This window comes from Genypterus blacodes, unplaced genomic scaffold (genome assembly GCF_046128005.1).
Source record: "Genypterus blacodes isolate CSIRO-AG114 ecotype Tasmania unplaced genomic scaffold, CSIRO-AGI_Gbla_v1 ptg000118l_1, whole genome shotgun sequence".
Taxonomy (NCBI): domain Eukaryota; kingdom Metazoa; phylum Chordata; class Actinopteri; order Ophidiiformes; family Ophidiidae; genus Genypterus; species Genypterus blacodes.
In genome coordinates this window covers 251,667-273,669 of record NW_027466921.1, presented here as the reverse complement: position 1 = coordinate 273,669, position 22,003 = coordinate 251,667, and the positions used below count along the sequence as shown (strand labels likewise).

The 22,003-nt window shown below is 42.7% G+C and overlaps 1 protein-coding gene across 5 annotated transcripts in view; it reads left to right on the top strand.

Annotated features, from left to right (window-relative positions):
* Window positions 1-796: 796 nt before the first annotated feature.
* Window positions 797-22,003, top strand: part of LOC143009921 (plakophilin-4-like) — a 64,392-nt gene continuing 43,185 nt past the window's right edge. For 2 of the 5 annotated variants that reach the window (XM_076162021.1, XM_076162020.1), the window contains exons 1-2: window positions 12,442-12,500; window positions 15,250-15,383. In XM_076162021.1, coding sequence (XP_076018136.1) covers window positions 12,446-12,500; window positions 15,250-15,383 — 189 coding nt within the window. In that variant the 5' untranslated portion in view covers window positions 12,442-12,445. Of the gene's footprint in view, window positions 951-9,991; window positions 10,108-12,441; window positions 12,501-15,249; window positions 15,384-16,210; window positions 16,386-22,003 lie in introns of those variants that run through there. The other 3 variants (XM_076162022.1, XM_076162023.1, XM_076162024.1) reach the window with 3 other exon arrangements.

Genomic DNA, 22,003 nt, shown 5'->3' with positions numbered 1-22,003 from the left:
TGATTTTACAGGACGCAGCCCTCTGTTATTTGGGACGCATAGTTGTAAGCTCAGGCTCCATAACTTAAATATTTTCTTCACTTCCGAAAGATTCTTCTTCCATATTGGCTTGGACGTCTAGACTGCTTGTCTTGTTGCCAGAACACAGGTGGGAAAGCAAAATAAAACAGCAACACCTGTCACAGAGCTCTATTCCCTGACTTAGTGCATCTCATTCCACAGCCATAAAAGCTTCCCTGTTATTCCCACATGTTTTAAAGTGCTCCCATAAAGCAAACAAACCTAAAGTGTAAAATTGCTGGATTATTTGTGAACACAATGCCACAATAACAGTCAGTTAACTCTTAGATTTCAACTGTTTTGATAATTTGCAGAAATGTCCAGTGATCTGGTGTTCCACCTGGAGCCTTGACGCAGGGCACAGTTTGAGAACCACTGGTCTAGGGTCGACGTTGGTCAAGTTTAGTTAAAGATTAGACAATATACTGCAAAAACACACCAGTTCGTGTGAAATTGCTCGGCAAAACAACAAACTGCACCATACGCTCAATATTTCCTGAGTAAAACGAGTATTAAGCCATTGTAGCCTTTGTAGCTTACCCTGTGGTTGCCTCTGTATAGTGCATGCTTGACAAAATTTGTAACCAAGGAAACAACTCCCTCTTCCTGCCATTGGCTAATTCAACAGCACGAGTCAAAGTAGAAACGCCCACTATTGGCAGCCGAACCAATCAGGAGTGCGCATCGCTTTCCCACAGCGCCGTTGACGTCATGCACGCTGGCACAGCCACGGACTGGCTGGAAGGAGCAGGAGCAGCGGTGGCTCTTCTCCTCCTTGACTATGGAGGCGAGTTGCGCTCTCTTTCCACACGCCTGGGACTAAAACCGCGGGACTTAACCCATGAAGTTACATGTTCTAACCCGGACAGTGCAACTCCACGCCTGCTAAGGTACGGAACCGTGTTTTTTCCTCTTCACAAACTGCTCCGTAACTCGAGATAATGTAGGAAAATGGGAGCATCTGTGCGCGAGGCTGCGAATTTTTAACTAGATCTCCAAAGTGTGGAAACCGTTGCGTAAATAAAGTGGCTTCTTAGTTGTTTGTTGCTGTGTGTGTTTCTAAACTCAGCCTTTCCTTGCGCCAAGGAGAGGATCTATTAGTACGCTAATCTGTTTCTTGTGACCGACTCATCGCCAACAACGCACACCTTTGAGGGACCTTCACGCTCCGTTCCCGCAGCCGTGCGTAACCGTTCTGGTGAAAACTTCCTGGCTCCTCAAAGTGTTTCTAGTCTCTAGTTCTAGTCCCCCGCCCCCTCCGCGCCAGGGAAACTCGCTCTTCCGTGATCTCTTTACCCGAAAGTGTGTTAGTGTCGAAGGGATAAGGCAGGTGAGCTTAGAGTGTGGGAATCTCTGGAATGCGGGGTCGGTGTGGGGCGGAGATCCACGAACTGTGCTCCCACGGGAGAAGCGTACCTTGACGTGCGGTTACTCCACAGATTGAAGTCACGCCGTGTTTTATTACATTAATTGGTATTTCATGGAGAGGGGTGTCCCTTTAAAGCTGAACCATTTGCATCTGCTTGACTGGGGAGGGGGTTGCAAGAACAACTCACCTTTTTCTGCACGACGGAGACAAACGACATCCCCCGAGGCTAGTGATCTTCCCTCTGATCTTGATCCAACCTGGCGAGCAGAAATAGTCCAATAACATGTCAGGAGCTATTCTAGTACTATTATTACTGCTTTCTTGAATCCCTAAATCCCACATTCAGGTCTTTGAAAAGCCAAATGTCCACTGGCTTTGCCCCCACCTAAGTTTAATATGTTGCACAGTCTGTCTGTCTCAATTCTCCATGTAGCAGTGGTTCTCAAACTGGGGTTTTTGTACTACTGGTGGCACTCAAAGCACCCCCTGGTGGTCTGGCCGGATGACTGGAAATGTCTACAGAGTACAGAGAATAAAACTGACTTCATTATTGAATCGACTTAAACTCCTTAGGCTTTTTTTAATGAGCAATTAAATTTGTCGAAATCATATTTGCACATTTGAAGGCGTCAATACAAACATGCATCAACTCAGCGGGGCAGGAACACCTGTTGTGACAGAAGAAGACGGCACAGATGTCTGATTGTGAATAGAGGAAATGTTTTCTGTTTGCATTCCAGCCTTGTTATCAGTTAAAGATGCGATTGTGAGGGCATACGTTTTTGTGTTGTGTTTTCTTCATTTGCTTTTTGGTTAGGTAGTATTTTAGATTCTGGTTAATGGTACTTGTTTTCCAAAAAGAGCGGCTGGTTGATTCTGACAGCCTGGTTACAGTGACCTTTTTTTTTTCTCAAAGAGTATGTCATAAATTCAGTATGTCGCTGAAAATCACCTTGTCCCACTTATCTCTGAAATGCAGCATAGTCTGTCTAGTTCACATGCTGTGTCACTTCCCGCAGCCACTTATTCACAGCCCCTCAGATTGTATTTATTGTCACTTTATAATCCCCTTATTTAAATGGTACACCAAGAGGAATAGGGGAAAATCATGTAAACTGCATCCTGCTGTGTCATGTTTAAAACCAAAGCAGGGAAAATGCAGAGATTGAACAAGCTGTTGGATTTGTCACCAAATTCAATTCAATTTAAAAGCTGTTAGGGGGAATATCAGCTGTGTAGTCTACCTGCACTCGTTATTAGTCCTTTCTGTGATTAACGGCAAAATGCGATGAAGCTGTTTTTCTGCTTAGAGTCAACAGTAGTCTGTCAACACTTGAAGACATATTGCATGAACGCAGTATGAGGCGACAATGCACACAGAGGCATCATACTCCAATTTAGTAGTTTACGTGCCTGACTAAAATTGAATTACAAAGGCATAATCTAGGTCTGTTTTAGTTGCATTCAGGTGCATACATAATGTTTGGAAAAAAGCTGATTTATTGCCGTAATTGCCTTCATAATTGTAGTTTTAAAGTGCATGTAGCTGTACTGAGAGATGTGAATACAATGCAGCTTAATTTTATGTTTGACAGTTAACTTTGGGAGAACCTATTCTCTTGCTTGCTCACCTGTTCTCTGGCTCTCTCCCTCTCCCTCTCTCACACACACACACACACACACACACACACAACTGGATTCTCTTGGGTAACCATCCTCGTGATTTACATTACCAAACAAGACGCACACTCCCACACAGCAGCTACCTATGGGGACAGTCCACTATGCAGTCAGAAACAACAAGATGCTGGTGTGAGGACATGAACTCTCCTTATATTATATTTTCATGAGGCGTGCTTGTTTGCCACAGTGTTTGTACTTTGATAAATGCTGCCAAGCGATGTGTGCTTGATAAACCTGCTAAGTAGATGAAGGAAGTTGTTTGCACGAGGAAGAACATTCTTTAGTGCGGTCAGCTGGAAGAAACTTAAATGCTTGCAAAATGCCTTGGCGTGATAGTTTGATCCGGTCTTCGTGGTGAATCCTAGTAAAGCTGACTAGTTTAGCAGCCATTGTAGAGGCCCTCTGCCTTTAGTTTTTCCCTCCCAGCCTCAAACTTTAAGCCCTCGCTCTATGTTAGATGTCAGATTAGCCTTTTTCTTTACTGTGATCACAAGTCTTTTCCTCTCTTCGGAGACAGGCATAGTGTTCCAATCATCTCCTTGTAGCCCGTAAGGCTGGAAAGAAAATGGTTATTTGCCTGGTGCCCGCTCATGCGTGTGTGTTTTTAAGCTGAGTGCTCAAATATATGCTTCATTCCTCAGTCAGTCAGGAGAAGGTCGCCATCCCTTGTGCACAATTCATTCAGTCAAGTGCCCTAAAAAGTGGAGCTTTTACAGGGAAACTGTCAGCTGTTTGTGCTGTGTTTACTCTGCTACCTGGCCCTCAGTGTGTATGTTTGGAGATACTGAAATATTTATAATACATTCATTCGCAGAATCTGCCTCAAGGCAAATTGTTTGTAATAATAAAATAAACGAAAAATTCTCTCTGCCAACATTTTCCAAGTAAAGATTTACTGCAATAGGCCATTAATATAAAGTGATGACTTGTTCTCCGAATTACGCTAAATAAATCTTTTCCCTAGAGAACTGCTGTTTGCATAATGATATAGGTTCTTCAATGTGGTTCTGAGTTGTTTTTTTTTCAGTCTTGGACTGACTGTCAGCCACCGTGGTGTGGCTCCATTGCGGGATGTTAAAAGCTCTCGTAGACATCAACCAGCGAGGAGCTTTTACTCATCCTCTAGCTTGGATACTCGCACCCTGCCCCACATAGCTTCTTTCCATCCCACATCTTCATGGTGTGGTCTCCAGAGAGTTGATATGTTTCTCTTGTGAACAAAACCGTAAGCAGCAGTATAGGGGCATTCTGTTGTTAACGTGTAATATTTGTTATATCTCTTTGGAGACATGTATACAACAACGGAATCGGAAGACTGAATGGTAACATATAGTATTGTTTATTCAGATTGTCTTTATTGTTGTGAAGTGATTAATACTGTGTTGATATTCAGAAGGATTGACACCTTAACTGTTAATCATGAAATTGCAGTGTAGTGTGTTCTGTGTTGGTATAGATACAGCATTGCCAATTAAAATCCAATTAAAACTACATAAAGTACCATTTTGCATGGGCTATGGTGCATTCCTTCTTGCAGTGACTTATACATTCAAAGCTTTGTTTCACATTTGGGACTGCTGGCTGGTGTTCATTGTTGATCGAACCGGAAATGTAGATAGATTCCTGAAAGAGCTCCCAGATTTCATACATCGCTTAGATCCTGGACCGCTAAAGATAATGAACACAGAGCACGTCAGCGCTTTTAGAGATTAGGTGCACAACAGATTTTTGTCTGGTGAAATAGCTCGCCACAGGACTGATGTGCTGAGTCTGAAAGATGTCCCCTTCTCAGTGTCCACCATGTGGACTTTGCTGCTCTGTCGCTCCACATGTGGCCACAGAACCACAGCTTTCCTGCAAGCTCATTGCTAACCCAATCTAGAAGTATACGGCTGCAGCTTTACCTCAGCAGCGGTACGTTATACATTCTTAAATATTTCAAAGCTCTTCTTGCATTATCACCCCAGGCAAACGCTTTATCCTGAGTGCTGGTAAATGAAGGAGTGGTGCAGGAGTGTATCCTGGGCATAAGAAATGAGCCCTTCTGTAAATACTACTGTGGCCTCCACTGCTTGGGCATTAAGGCTGTATTTAGAGCTGTTGTTGCTTTGCTTTGTTCCAATTCGGTGAATAATGTTCACGAAGAATCTGTAACATTTCTCAGCGGCCTAAAACTTATAAACCGGGGAAGTTAACTCTAAATACGCCTCAGGTAAGCTTGGTTTAGATATTTACTACATTCAAAAGCCAAAGCATTAGCAGCAAAGTCTTTTTCATAGTTTATACAGTATAGCAAGTTCATTTGGTTCGGACTTGGAGCGACTGCAGATGCCCAAACAGAACGATCTAAGAGGGGTAAGTGCTCCAGGTTTCTATTTCTTAGAGTATTATTATTGAAGAAAGCATCTGCCATAATGACGAGCATGTGGTTATGAAACATTTTGGAGATTGTTCTTATACACAAAGGGGTGGAAGAAAAAAACACATAGAGAACAAGGATATGCGATATGTGAATTAGGTGAAAAAGGAAACAAAACAACGGCGACAACAGCCAGTTATGATGACATGACAATAAAACCCTGGAGCTTCAGGTGACAACAGCGCAGTTAGTACGATGATATCAAATGTGCAACTTTTGCAGGTTGACTTCATTCCATTGTTCTGACAGTCACAGAACCACTCATGGACACAAGAGGCCACAAGACAGGAGAGTGAAGTTGAATCTAGGTCTGAATTCAGCCTAGAGTCCTAGACCTAGACCTAGACCTAGAGTGACACTTAATAGTCTCCTGTACCTGCGGCTTTATACATTTCGCTGTCCTTTATGCATTATATTATAGTATACATAAGACATATTTCACCGCAGCTCACAAACATGCCTTTGCGTTCCCATGGTTTATACTTTTTAAACGCGCATACCTTGCATATAGGATCAGGTGTCAACCCCATAGTGGCGTTCATACATACTTGGCTCTCCAATGTCAAGCTATTTTCTAGTGACCATGCAGGCTCGTGTTAAAGGGTTGCACTTGTTCCCAGGCTACAACGGAACAACCTGAAACAATCTGCAGTGCTTCTCTGCTTCACCTGTTTCCATAAAAGTCCTCCATAGAGCAGAGGATTGGCTTCTTAAATGTCAAGGCATTTAAAAGGCCACTACAAAGTAAAAGTGACACCAAAAAAAAAGATGTTGTAGACACTGAAAATGAACAAATACAGTTCATGCACATGACATTTAAATGGCATTTTAAGGATCCCAAGAATTGTATCGGTTATGGAGTTGAGCACTAGACGTTGGCTTTGTGATATCAAAGCTTGTATCTGTTCTTTCTCTGCCAAAGTAACTCGACATAGTGACATCAAAGCGGACAAAACTGACGGATCGATACAACCTAATTCCATCACGTACAGTTTTCTTTTCTCAATAGCACAAAGATAAGTCAGCAGAACTACTGGGAAATAGCAGAATATAACACAGAATAGTGCATAATTTTCTCTGTAGTGTCTGAACTGATATTTGGCAAGAGAATGACTTAAGTATGATGACAGTCCTAAGAGTTCTAAAGCCCAGTAAAGCCGTTAAAGGGCTCATTTTCCTCCTCTGTTTCAGGAAGAAGTTTATTATCGGCAACAAAAGTGCACTCTCCCCTTTGTGCACCAGTAACCTCGAACAATGCCAGGCCCTCTTGATTTTCAATGTTGCGTTAATACCAGGTGGTCACACACTATAAGAGTTCCTGATATAAACTTTGGAAAGCCGAACAACACTCCTCACATACAATAACAAAGAGTATTACTGTTGTGCCTGCCCATTGTAATGTCATACTTTGGTTTTAGGAAATGATTAGTAGAAGCATCTTCATGTCATTTTTTGGCTATGAGATGTGCGTACATCTGTTGTCTGTAGGCCCTAAAAAGAACCATACAGTACCTCTACCTAACTGCCCTCCATGAAACATTACTGAGTACAACTTAACTTAACTGACCTCTGAGCTTTGATTTATTCTTTCAATTAAACCTCCTGTCGTATGTCAATGTGAATATTAATATCCTGTTGAAATGAAAAGGATTATATTGTAAATAATTAAGTTATAGCACTGGCATTTTTACTTAGTCCTATAACCAAAATGAATTATTTTCCACTTCAACACAGATAAGTTAAATAGTTTTCTCATGCGCACTGTGTAGGGGTGAAACAAAGGGCTAGCTCTTTAAATGTGACAATATTTCTGTACTTCAGATTGTCACTTAAGCCATCGTCAAGACAGAATGGGACTAATGTGAGAACATGCCTTACAGGCCTCTGTGCAGTCTGTTGGTTGGAATAGGCAACAGGTTCCTTCTCCTCCTTCACGCTTTATCTACAAGTATTGTTCCTCTGTTGTCTTCAATAGGTTTGTTCAGGCAGTTAACTACTCCCACATACCGAACCTAGAGACACCATCAAACAATTTAATGTTCGGAATATTCAGGAGATGACGGCCATGACTTTTGGTGTTCATATCATTTATATTTTCCAAAATATTCAGCATTTCCAGCTGAAAAATCCCCTTTCAAACCCATTCCAATGTCTTGAAATTTCCCTCAGACTCTTCATGTCTTCGGGGTCTTCTAACTTCTTCATACTTTCAGGCAGAGAAGGCTTTCAAACATCTTTCAGACGTCAGGCTTTCAGCAACTCATTTCCAATATTTCCCAGTTTTCAGATATTGCGAGTTTAAAATACGCTTTGCCCGTGTGTGTATTGCGTCATGTTAGAGTGGAGGCAAGTTGCAGCCTTGCACTCAGCTTCTGGGAATTTCAAGTTCAACTTCAGCAATTTCACACATGTCATGCATTTTTAGAAAGTTCCAGTTTAATATGCTTCTCAATTAAAAAAAAAAATCCTTCAGACCTTCACATTTTCAGGCCCTTCATACGTCCAGGTACAGAGACCATTCAAACATTTTTCAGGCATCCAGACTTCAATCTTTCAGGCACTTGTTCCACATTTGCAAAATCGTCAGCTTTAGCAATAACAGCGCATATTCTTCAGGAGATGCACTTCTAGTTTCAGTATAGTATCAAGCCAGATAAACACATATATTGATCGCTGTCAGTCCACCTTGACCTGACATGTACCATTTGAATCTGAACCCAAGCATAGTGGATAAATTGGGTCTGAGCCTGACCCAGCCTGACAGGAATGCCCTCTCCACTTAGCATCATACTTCAACAGATTCTTACCACGTTTCCACCCAATAAACCCAGTAGCTTTCTTTTCTATGTTGTACAACGCAACCCTATCATGAAATTCTGAGCCTAACCGAGCCCACCGTGTATTATAGAACAAATAGGAATGCTGCTAAATGAAAGTTCAGGTAAGGTGCAATCCATTCATGCAACTGCAGACAACGTCTGCTCTGGAGACTTCACGACGCCCAGCGCTCAGTTTTTAATGAGTCAAATGAAAACTCTGAGCTCTAGTCATTGAGTCATGGCCTCCCCCTCTCTTGTGACCCATGAGTAGCCTGCCTATGCAAACAGCAGCACAACTAGACGTGAATTGATGAAATAGAGAGGGCAATATTCCTTATGTCTGACACACTCATTGCTTGAATGAGTGTATGAATACCCCAAGTTCATGGCCGTATGACAACAGATGTCGAAGCTTTCCTACAATAACATCCTTTTAATGAATAAGCAGTGCGTTCAACTACTTCCACTCCTAGCTGTGTGATGGATGATTCTTTTTTAGAGGACAGTTCATCAGTTTCTGTAATGAGTCATTAGCTGAGGTGAATGCTCTCAAATACTCACTCTTTAGATGTATTGCATTGGGAGAGGAGGCAGTAGGACATTTATCTTTTGTGTTTTTGTGCCTATTCACTTTCTCCTGTTTTGATGACCTCTGCTTTTCCACTTCTTTCTAACCTTTCTCACAGAATCCTGCAGGGCGTATAAGCCAAACATAATTGGCTGATCATCAAATATGGGCCAGGCCAGCAATGAGAGAAGTTAAACCCAGAAAATGTATTCAGTAGTAGAGATATTATTTAAACTAATGCAATGATTAAACAAAATTTCCATTATGTAAGGTGGGTTGATGAGCACCCAAGCCCCGAACAAATTCTCTTTTATTCAAATACATCAGTGAGCACAGTGCATAAAACCCCCCTTTCACATTTCCCCTGTGTTATAAAATGAGCTGATTGTAATAACGCCTTTGCAGATTTATGCAGAACTATGATGTCATTGCTACTCGGGATGCATTGCTCCTGTAGTTGTGTGTGTGTAATGTACTGTAATTCTATGCGGAACTGCTGCGGGGTGTTAAATGAGTGTTTCTAACTCCGTGTGACATAATGGCGCATGTTTGTCTCACACTAGGTCTGAGTCTTTGCAAGGGATTTACATCCAATCAGAATAATTCACACACTCTTCTGTCACAGCATATTACTGTTGTGACATGTTGAAAGCAACTGATGAGACTGCGGTTGAAAACCTCTCAGCTCCCCATTAGTTGTGAGTATTGTTGTCGGGAAATGATGCTGGGTGAGTTTTTACTGCAGGAAGTTTTTGACAGATTTTCCCTTTTCTTTTCACTACTGCAGTGTCAATACTCATTTAGTGTGTTTTGTCATTTTCTTAGTCATCTTCCGCTTGTCCACTTTGACCAAATATGTCTGGCAAGTGGATTACAACACATAAGGTGTGCAACGTTTGTGTCCGTACTAGTGTGTGCGTCGCGAGGGTGCAGTGTGACAGCGTTTCCTGTCTTTACTTAGAACCAAGCCCTGCCCTGTGGACACACGTGCTCAGATAGGCCGAGAGTTATTGCGACATTTTCTCGGGTGAGGTTCAAGGTATGAGGTAGGCATGCGCGTAGCCTTTTCACCATTCAGTTGCATGTCCACTTTTAGTAGCTGGAGGACACAATGTTGGAATTCTGTCATCGCTTCACGTAAGCCTTCACTCCTCACCATCTCTGATCAACAGTCACCAAAAAAGAAGAGGTACATCATTCACTTTAGTTTGTTCATGTTGATGATTAACATTGGGATTGTGTGTGCATGTGTCACAGTTTGAGCTCTGGATTGGAGACATTCCTTCGCCGCTGGGTGTGTCGATATAAGCTGAGCGTTTTCAGCTGTTGAGGGAAAAAAAACGAAATTCAAACCTATTGGGACCTAACAACAACTCTTTGCGTTTCGACTGGCAAATCCATCGAGAACGGTGAGGGGAATTTAAAAGCCATCACACCTCAAAAGAATTCTACCAAGAAGTCATATAATATGGATACATAGGGATACATGTCTGTGGAGAGGCTGAGGATATGCAGCAGACATGTGATCATCTGTATATTTGTTTAACCCACATTCTAAGAGCAGCCTACAGCAATTACTTTCATCTGGGCTTCAGTCAGCACTTCCTCATGTGCGCAGAATAATATTGCGTGGAGTAGAAGTAGTAGTAGTAGCAGTAGAAGAATGAGTAGTAGTAGTAGCAGCGATTTGTTTTCCATTGAATTAGCAAGAGGGTGATTTTTCAAGACATTTGCTCTCGTGTGAGCTAAATCAGTTAATTTTCCGACTGAGGAACTAATTAGACTTTGACAATGAGTAACAATGTCAACAAGCAGCCAAACTGTTACTGCGTTTGATTTCCTCTCACTTAATTATGAGATAAATTTCCGAATATGCTTGGTTGATGATTGATAATGTGCAATCCAACCATTCATGAAGACGGAAGAGATAGAGATAGAGGTTTGACATTTGGCTATGGAATAATGTAAACCATGTAGTAACTGCACGTCTCGTAGCTCATGCTGTATTTTGTATTTGCACTTTCTTCAGTATATGGTACTTTATAAGGTAAAGCAAATATTGTAATTTAAAGGTTACAGGATGTGCCTCCAAGGGCTAACTTGGGTAACTTGATTCTATGTGGACTTCAGTTTTGACATATTTAAAGAAGATGATGATCTCGGCCAATTAATCACCAATTTGTCCCAGGAGGTGAGGTGGTGTAGATGACTTGTGGAGGTTTTTGGTGGTGCTCGCAGCAGTGCTCCAGGCATTTCTCAGTTTTTTTTGTGCTGTAGATTTTCCAGCCCTTTCAGCTCAGCACGAGGGAGTAATCAGAATTTAAACTGCTGCTTGTCTGAGGCTGCCTGCCACTGAAATCCAAGCGAATGTATAATTATTTCCCTGCTCATCTCCATTTCCTTGTTTTGAATGCCTGTGATCTGGTTTATTTAGGTGTCACTCAGCCTCCAGAAGACAAATAGTCCTCCCGATGACTGACAAGACAATAGGTTTTTTGACTTACAGGAACACTATATGTATTCAGAGGACAGCGATATAGCTCCTCTTGACGGGAAAGTGAAAATAAGAGTGCACCGGTATAACATCTGGTCTGAGGTTTGCTTCTACACTGCTCCTTGGGGAAGGTGACATAAGACACAGGTGGCTTTCAGGGGTATCGAAGAAGAGATGAATTCTTATATCGCTACATGAAGTTTGTGCCAGAAGTCAGGATTAGAATCTGGAGCAGTAAAAGTGTCTAGACTGTCTTCTCTGGGAGCAGGTTGTTCAAATACATTTTCCTTCAAATTTGACACTTAAATTGAAAAAAAAAAACTCAAATATGCATTTTTTTGATTTAGGCAACAGAGAGATAAGGAAAGGAAGTTTGCTTAAGAAGCGCCAAGGAGTGGCTGCTTTCTGAGGTCAGTAGAACAGTTCACGTGATCAGACGAGTCAGGTCGTGGTCAAAATGAGACATCTTTACAGACACAGACACAATGAGCACAATGAAAGTTTGAAAAGGGGCGATCATCTTAAGATATTGTGGAAATGATTTGGACAGAGATTTAAGAGAGAGTGTTGAGTCTTTGTTCCATGTTGAATACTCCATCACTTTCCAAAGTACCGTCTGTATCATGGTTTGCTGTAGTCGCACTCTTGTTTTTCTGCTCAGTCATAATAATAGCGCCAATAATAGCACTAATTGAACACGGGACTGTTTGTTTGGGCCAGAATGAGGTCATCCTTGGTCTTGAGGAACTCCTTGCCTACCTCAGTCATTAACCTAATGCTATCCTTGCAGCTGCTGTGATTGTCTCCGTAGCATCTGACCCAGTTTTCCAGTCTTGTACTTACTGTGAACAGACCATTGTTCAAAGAGTTGTTGTACGGAAGCTTTAGACTGGCAGATATTTGATTGAGCTTATTTGTCTCCTGGGCATTGAGGGAGAAGTTCTTGAAGAACCAGATTGTTCAGTTGTTTGCCTGTAGGACTTTGTGATGTTGGCAGCGGCAACGTTTCCTGCACTGCACAATCACAGAGCTGATGAGAATGCCGTGCTTGCCAGAGTTTAACGTTGATGTAATGGGGAATTTCAAAGGTAGGCTCAGATACAAAACCTATTTCTCTTTTCCTAATGGTGCCTTAGTTAGGCTTTGCTTTCCTTTTGTATGTTGATGGATTTTTGTGGTCGTATTTCCTACAATCTGCTGCATGTGTGGTTTTATACAGTTTAGGCCACTGCAGAGAATTTATTCGGACAGTTTAAATTCCCAAATGTCGGTCATGAAGAGAGGCATTTTGGTTTTCTACAGTGGCAGGGGATTTAATTTAGGACTTGAGTGAAGTTTCATGCTGTGTTGTATTCTTTGAGTTGAATTACCATGACAAAGGGGGTAAAGAGAGGGCAAACATCGGAATGGTGTTTTCAGATGTCTTGTATGGTGAAATGCAAGCGTTACCATGATGTTGCTATGCGTTAATTCCTCAGTGAGTCATTGGTCATATCGCACAATTTTGTTTCCATGGAAAAGGAACCTGGGAGAGGTTGTGCTGGGCATATGTTGGCAGCTGTGACGTATGAAGTGGTGCATAATATTGGTAAAAAGGGTCTTCCCGTCTGATCTGCTTCTATTGTATTCTTTTCATTTTAAAATCTCTTTCTCTCAGCACTGCCTTGAGTATCCGTGTCTCCCTGATATCTCCCTTTATCTTCTCCTTACGTACTGAGCCTTTGGGGACCCTCTGAAAGTCTGTTTGTAATGTATGTAAAAGCCTGGTACAACTTGGCAGCTTCTGTCGATCTTAGAAATACTCATAGTCCTGTTTGTGTGCATGCAGAGAGAAGGGGCTCCGTCTTACTGCTGTCCCTGTTTCTGGCTGCTGTACACTGCTCAATGCGTAGCCCATGATGGAGGGAAGGTGATGTGGTAGGCCATGTTATAATATGAATGAGAAGGTGAGGAATTCAGGAGACTGGCAGGGAGCTACGCTGAATATCCTTTGATACCATGAATAACATACTTGGTGGTCAAATCTTACGTTTCACTGTACAGCGCGGCTGGCACAGGAGCAGGCTCAGCTCAGACACCTTCAAATGCTCGTGCTGCCGCGGTGACAGAATCCCAGAATACCTCAGGGTCACATTTCATCTGAATGTCTGGGGGACCTCCCACATACTCCCCCCACCCACCACACACACACACAGCCAAATCCCTGGCCAAAACCTTGTATGCTCCTACTGTAAACTAGCTGTCAGTCTGAGATTTGAAGCGCCTCTCTTGCCTGTGTGCACGTGTGTGTGTGGCTGCACAAATGCCTGTTGCTGTGTGACACTACAGTGATTCCCCTAGAGGCGTAGGAGGAAAGATATATCAATATTTATAAATGTCTGTGTACTGACAATTTATTCGTGGAAAAGTTTGAAACTAAGCTTGAGTGAGTACAGCCAGTCAACGTTCCTGGTGCCTTCAAACTAAGTCCAAATTTCCTGCACTCGCCAGTTTCTCTTCACGACTGGGCTCCTCAAGAGGCAACAATAGATTTTCTATTTTATTGATGACATTTTCTGAAAGAGATGGGTTTTTTTTTTACTCGAGTGGCAGTCAAAACTTTAACACACGGATGAAAGCATGGTTGGCAGCGCTTCCATTGGAAACCCTGGCATAATGTTTGATGTCAACTCCATTTAGCGGCGTCGCCTGTTGGATCAGGGAATCTAACCACCATCGGGGTGCTCTAATGGAGTAATACCATTAAAATAAACACTTTGATGAAGAGAATATTGAGTGAGAAATACCTTTATATGCCTTCTCACCACTTAACCGCCGCACCATTAAGATTTGTTTTTTGTTTTTTTTCAATTATTAGAATATTGTGGGAACAAGGTTTGAGATCTATCCCTCTACTAGCAGCTTTGGGGCAACAGCAGCAGTGGAAAAAGTCACAGTAAAATCCCAGTTTCCCCAAAGACAAATAGCTTCCGTGTTATTAGACTGGTGCTTTTGTCTTGTGCTGGAGCGCTGAGCCGTGAGGCACAGCCACTGTAGCCTCTAGCTGCCCTGTCTGGCTCAACAGGCTTCTTCTCGTAAATATGGATCCGCCTAGAGCAGTACTCCCTGTGCACCCTCCCTGTCAACAGTTATAATGAGACCATAACTATTTGTTCTCCTTTCTCATTTCAATCCTGGTCAAAAATGGAGGAGCGCATAAGGGAGAGAGAGCAAAAGGAGACAGTGAGCACCTTATCGCTCCTGTCAGGCTGCTGGCGTGTTTCACCGGATGCCTCACTTTGGCTCGTCTCCTGCAATCGCTCGCCTCCATTCAATGCGCAAACATACACGCTGTGTACGCCTTTAACACACACACACACACACACACACACACACACACACACACACACACACACACACACACACACACACACACGTGTGTGGTGTCATTCTCAGAAGTCACAGTAGCTTCATTACAAGCGCTGGCTGTTGCTTTGCTTGAGTATGTTTTTATATTATATTATTTATACTTAACTCTTATGTTTCCTCAACGCCATATGGCATTGACTTGCACAGTTGCAGACTTGAAACATTAACGGTCGTTACTCCAAGGCCATATGGTGTGTGTGGGCGCGTGTTTGTGTCTTGCTGGCTGCGCGTGTCCACTGATAGTAGATCCTCTGTGGCACTTACCCCTGCGTACTGCGGAGGGTAGTACGCACCCAAGTGTGTATTTATCAGCGTCGTTTGTTTGCACATGCATGCACATAGTCTTTTGTACGTGTGAACAAGGTTGTGTTTCACTAAGAATGCCTCTAGTGACCAGATCGTGTGTGTGTGCGTGTTTGTGTGCAATAGGCGGAATGCCAGCTCCTGAGCAGAGCCCTGTGACGGAGGAGGGGCTTCTGCTGACCATCCGAGAAGGTTCCACTCGCCACACCATGCAGGCTGATTCCACCGCTAACAACATTCTGGCCTCCGTCAAAGAACAGGTAGTGTGTTTCTTCTATTCACGCAAAGAGCCCTTACAATTCTGTCCCGCATATTTCCCATCGTATAGCAACATGTTATGAAGCAGGTATGCGTCGTGGCATTTGCAAAAGAACTCAATCCTCCGGCAGTGACTCACAGGTTGTACTTTGTGATTTTTTGCCTAGTCATTTGTGATGCACAGGATTGCGTCACACACACCGTCAACGTTGTCATCTTATAATTTACCTCGCTGAATGTTGCTGCAAGTAGGAGGAAGGAAATATTACGTTTAGAGCCAAATTTCTACCAGAGTGGACTTGATACATTTTTGAAGGAAGTCAATGTGGTATGTACTTGACAAGTTGCTACTTGCTGTTGATAGTGTTCTTGCGTCATCAGAATGGCCTGGAAGAGCCTCCGGGACAGAGTAGAGGCGATTCTGTAGAAGATGGACATGCCCTGTGACTCACTGCTCCTATGTCTGTCCCTCTGTGATTCACCCATGATGCCATCCATTACATGCATGCACACAAACACACTGGATTTGCTCCAGCCCTCCATTATCCTCAGTCCAATACAGGCTAAACTGTGCTAAAGAGAGCTTGCTCATTATTATTGATGTTAGTTCTCCTCAGTGATGTTTCAATCATTATTTTCTAGATGATGGATAAGTTGAGCTTTAATTTAGAGTTGAGTTAATTGTGTTCTCGGGAATTTATTATTGTGTGGGCTCAAGTCTCATTTGAGGAAGTGGGTATTGTTTACACGAGTGGGGAAGGAAGGAAGGAAGGAAGGAGGGAGCACCTGCCGATGTCACTTCCTTCCCTGGAGTACTCCACAGCCACTCGTCCGGCTCCAGCAGATATGCACGCAGGCAAGCAGGAAGAGCGAGAAGCCTGAGCGTCGCTTTCAGAGCGGCTGACTGGAGACATGCCTCAGAGGGGATTCCTGCTAAACAGTCAAGACTGTAAAATAATCGCACCGCTCAGTGTTGAAAGGAGTTGGCGATGCAAATAGGAGGGGTGAGTGAGAAGGAAAAGAGTTTATGGAGGTCAGAGAGTTGGCGAGAGCGAGTTGGCGCATTTTTCTTCCCTCTCGTGCTTTCGCGTGAGGTTTTCCTGTGATTGTAGTCAGGCAGACCTTCGAGGGATCCTGCTGCCGATGTAAACATGCAAGTCTGCCGCGCTCTATCTGCGGCTGGGGTTGGGGCTGGGGCTTTGGATATACTGGGTGTGTGGTGAGTGTTTGTTCTCTGGCACTACTTTCATTTTCATGTCTGTTCATTTGGCCATTTCTCTTACTCCAGTAGGATTTTTTTCCCCCTGTCCTATCTCCTCCCTCAAACTTGTTTCCTTTGGTGTTACAGTTATAGCTGGACAGACTTTTCCCAGATGTCCAAACAAGGACGGAGTCGCCAAGATTTTATGGTTGGATCTGATTTTCCCTGTGTTCAATCCTTGTTTCCTTCCTTCTTCCCTCCTGACAACTTACAGACCTTGTCTTTTTTTTCCCCCTTATGTTGTCACGCTGGAGTTGCTGGTTATTAGAGCCTATCATTGCTGTGTGGCTTCTTCACAGCGTTGACACATCCATAATGGCTTGTTTTAGGTTTGTAATGACTGTTATGTTGTTCAGATCCATCTGGATTCAGCCACAAAGGTGACATATATTGTGTTGTTGAGATTTCACTTTAAAATCTCCTTTATTTATTATCTTGTTCTTTCACTGAGCCTCAGGGAGTGTTTTTGTGGATTATCTAGGACCTAGATTTTTATCAAGTGTATTTGAAGCTCTGGTTTTGCATGTTAGTCATGTGGCTTCGGTGTGACTTGACAGTTTGCTTTACTTATTTTTCAGACAGTATTATAAATGATATATTTATGAACAGTTTCAACTGCTGCATGATGCATGTTTTTATTTTTTTGGTACACTCACATATTGGAATTACAAGTTAATACAACCCACCTTGTTAATAGATAAATAAGCTCTCCAAATTGCTAGAATGTTAAGTGTGGGAAAGGTTGATAAGTGATTAGCTTTAATAAGTTCTGTTGAAATTCTAACATCCAGCGTGAATATGAGAGGATCAGTTTAGTGTAGTTGTAGCTACACAAAATGTACAACTTAGTCTAAAGAAGGCCTACATTAAATTTAGCTTTGACTATACGAGTATTAATTGAAAATACCTTAATAAAAATACATCCTGTGTCACAGCTTTCCTACAGTTCTATTATACTTCTTTTCATATTTTCCATAGGGTCTAGAGCATGTTATATATCCACAGAGAGAAGGGTGACAGAAGGGTGAAAGTGTTTTGCCTGGTACGGTTTTGTCCCAGAAATGGACACAAAGAAACAAGTTCTCTCAAATATCCAAGCTGCCTGAAGATCCAGGAGCTCTACAGCAGTTTTTGTGTTTCCACTACGTCTACTCTACCGTGAAGATTAGGCAAATCAGACCCATAACGGCTTAGAAAGCAACCGTTCAGTGGTATTTGCATGGACTGAACGCTGCAGGCAAAAGGTAAAGAAGACGGATGCGACATGTCATCACAGTGTCACAGTGATCACTGTCCATGCTCTTACTGCTGTATCTCGGTTCCATAGCTCTGAAACTTTGAAACATATAATTATAGAAAAATATTCTAGTTGCTTGAAGGAAATGGAAAAAAGGCCAGAAGTGTCTCATTAGATGTTTTACATTACATATTGTACCATGATAAATGTGTGATAATGAATTTCTGCTCTTTTGCTCCTGCAAATATCAGAACACGTGAAATGACAAAGAATTACAGAAGGCGATGTGCTGTGTGACACATACACAAGATGGGCTAAAAACTTCATTGTGCCATCTGCCTTTAAAAGGTGTCGCATGCATCGATTTGAGATGTGCGTCTGTCACGAGTGATGTTGAATGAGTTGGCCAAGAAAATGCAAATCAGTCTGTGCTTAGCTGCTGGTATGGAGACATGTGGAGAGGGGGCCACGAGATTTCAAAGTGAAGAGCACTTGCGTAGGCTGAGATGTACTCATGAGGTCAGATACATGGGGATGTGGAAGAGAACCTCAGCCGCTGTTATTTAATGTTATTCATTTTTGTCCTATAATTAAGTTTTCTTTTTAGGTTTGATGCTCACACTCCCTTACCAACAGGTGGATGCAAACTCACATATAGACTTTTGATCTCTGCATGAGTTTAATATAACATGGCGTGCCTTCACCGCCACCACAGAAGTGTTGAAGGGAGCCTGTGGTGCCGAGTGAGCAGCCGTCAATTAGTGTGAGGTCAGGTCTTTAAAGAGCATCTCATTGATCACTCTGCCCTCATCTCTGCTTCCTACCTCATCTCCCAGGAGAAGAGCGGCTGAGAGGGAGGAGGGGCATTCACTTGTGTCAACTTCCATCCTCGCTGAGCGCTGCCTAATGTACACACACCCTATCAATGGCGCCTCAGTATGACTATTTTTAGTTGTGTTAGCGTTGCAGCATCAGTAGGCTGGGAAAATGAAAAGAACGCAAATCCCGGTGGGTGGTCAGGCTGGCTGAGGATGGGCCTCATGCCGTCCTGACGGGGGGATTAAACCTGCAGCCTTTAGTTGGCTTTGTAAGGCCTATGCTGCACATTATTGATTTAACCCCTGAAATGTCAAGGCTTACTGCAGGGGAAACGCCAATATACAGTAGTGGTCAGCATATGGAGCAAGAAAGTGTGTTTTTTTTGTGCTGGAGGTTAATTGGAAAACAGCTAATGCATAATATCAGCAGCACCACAGGTCAAATCTATACTCTTTGTGATTGCCAGCAATTTACCAATCAGTTCAAACCACAGTATACTTTAAAAAATTGGGGATTTTTTAAAAGCCTCAGCAAATGCATCCTAGAACATTGCATTGCACTTTTAGTCCTGTCTTAAAGTAGAGATGTAAATACAAGAAATTTGATTTGACAATTAACACCATTACATCATTACACTATTGCTCCTTTTATAATTCCATCTTTTTACTGTTGAAGAAATAACACAGGGTTCTGAAAAGGTCCAGGTTTAGTAAGATGATGGTTAATATCGCCAGAAAATTTTCCAACTTATAAAAAGTTATATACTTATAAAAAGCCCAACAGCCCCTCACCAGTGACACAATGAGCCATGTTTTATGTGAAGTACTTATGGCCAGGAGAAGGCCTCAAAAGTAGTAAAAAACAACATTTCACCTTGGGGACCTGGTATGAAATATACTTGGGCCTTGAGCAAATTGTGTAGTTTGCTGCTGTATTGGTGTGTTTCTGTGTGTCACTGGCTTTATTCTATTGAAACTTTGGATTTGTTTGTCGCAGTAAGAGTTTCCCACAGGAGCAAAATGATAAGGTGTGTGGTTATAGACCTTGCTGTTTATCATTTTTGTGTTTTAGTGAATGTCTTTATGCAGAGGTGACATTAAACAAAAACAGCATGTGGTCAAATTAGTCCCTGCAATCTAAGGAGCTGTTGAAGAGATAAGTAGCATGTCATGGTTGTGGTTTTATCCTCTTGAAAGGCTGTGTGTTGGTGTGCTCCTCTCCCTCTCTGTCATGATTCTTTGCCCTCAGTGTAATGCTGTTATTAGCTGTGCCTGAACATGCCTAAAATGTACCACAGAGGCTGCCAAATGGGCCTCGCAGACACGTAGTACTACAGTGTCTCAACAAACTGCCTTCCAGAAAACACCACAGTGGAATTTTCCCACTTTTGGAGTCTATTGCACATGTAATTTGCCAGCGTGCTGCCTCTCCCTGACACAGTGGAGCGCTCTGCACTGAGTGACCCTGTTTTTATCCAGATCACGCGCACACATAAACACATTTCTCTAAATGTTCTTTGGACAGCTCATTGGTTGACCTTGTTTTGAGTGCTTACAATCCCAGAACCCTCTCATAGCGTTGATGACCGGGCTGGAATATTCCCCTCTTGACTCTGCACTCAATCTAGTTTTGGTGCCATCTTTGATGTCAGCTTTGTCCAAGTGACCCAGCTGAAGGGGTTAAAAGTAGGGTTTTTTTTTTTTTTTTTTAAGCAATATTGTTGCCATTATGCATGTTCAGCACAGAATAAAGGTTGAATTCTGTCTGCTGCTGATAGTGTCTGTGCCACCTTCATAGGCAAAATAATGACTCTAATTACAATCGACTTGTGATTTTCCCCACTCCTCAGGGTCTTATCTGCTTTTCCCTTCCTAGAGCCGCTGCTATGACACAGGCAAGGAGAAATCTTGAGGCATAAGCATTCTGGCCTCGATTATAGTCATAAAAATGGAAGCCTGGCTCCCAGCAATTACCCCATGGGGGAACAGAGCAAGTGTGAGAGGGAAAGAGGGAGAAGGATTCAGAGGGGGAGGGGGAGGGATACAGGTGAAGGAGAGTTCTCAGAAAGCTCAGAGATATGAAGGAGAGAACAGAGAGTGGAAATTGGAGGGAAAAGGACAAAAGTGAGAGTATGAGCATGATGGAAAGAGAGGCTGTCACCTGTGAATGGTGCTTTATAGGTCTGTGTCAGGAGGCTGTCAGCGGTGAGGAAAACAAAATGGAAGGAAAGAAGAGAGAGGAGATAATCTGCCCCTAATTTGACACCATGTCAACGTAGCGGGTTTGGCATAGTGCTGTCATTTGAACCCAGCCCTTGGAAATCCTTCCCCAACCAAAGCCTGTTTATGCTCATTACCATTGCTGCCATCATGGTCATCCAACATCATCATCACAATTATAATCGGTTCCACTGTCAAAGGCATACACAGGAGGTCTGCTCATTAGGGACCGGAATATGTACTCGGGAAGGTATAGGCTCAGTAAAGTCCGCTGGGCTGAGGACGTTAATGAGGTGGAAGACAGATTAGAAACGGACAAACTCCATTTTTCTCCATTTTTCTCTGCCCCGGTTTATGCATCGGCCAGGTTTTGTTGAGGTGTAAAGGCAGGTAGGGTTTCACTGTTTTCCCCTTTCGTACATCACAAGATGCACACACAGCAACCCCTCTTTATCGCTACATTCACACACACACACACACACACACACACACTATGCTCCGATTATTTGTCTCTACTGCGGTTAAGCAAGAAATTAGTGTGAGCCATAAAGGAACGCAATTCATGGCAATCGACCAATCTCCCAAGATACATGACAGGCAGCTTAATTGGGGTATGAAGGGAGACATTAACATGCCAGGATAAATTCAATTCCAATCACATAAGCTAGGGCGTATCTCAATGAGCGTACGAGCATGATGCTTGAATACCTTTATTTATAGGCTGAATCTTTGTAATTCAAATTTTAACGAGCATGTTTCTGAATGGATATTATCAAAGTTATTTTGGGAATAAATCATACAAAGTAAAGTAGTTTAACTTCTGGGGCCCTAAGTGCTTCCACCTTTCCAGGATCCGTCAGCCGAGGTCCCCTTGCCCTGTAAATGACTCATAATGACGTAACTACTCGACTCACTGCTTTCTTTGTGCCCCGCTTCATCTTGAAGACTGACAATCACTGGAATCGCTCTCTCTCCTCATTGATGCCCCGGAGCAATGTTCTTTTGTCTGACACAACACTATTGATCTCTCGGTGGAATTGCATGTTCACAGGTCTACATGAATTGCGCTCCCTTTGTGATTGCACC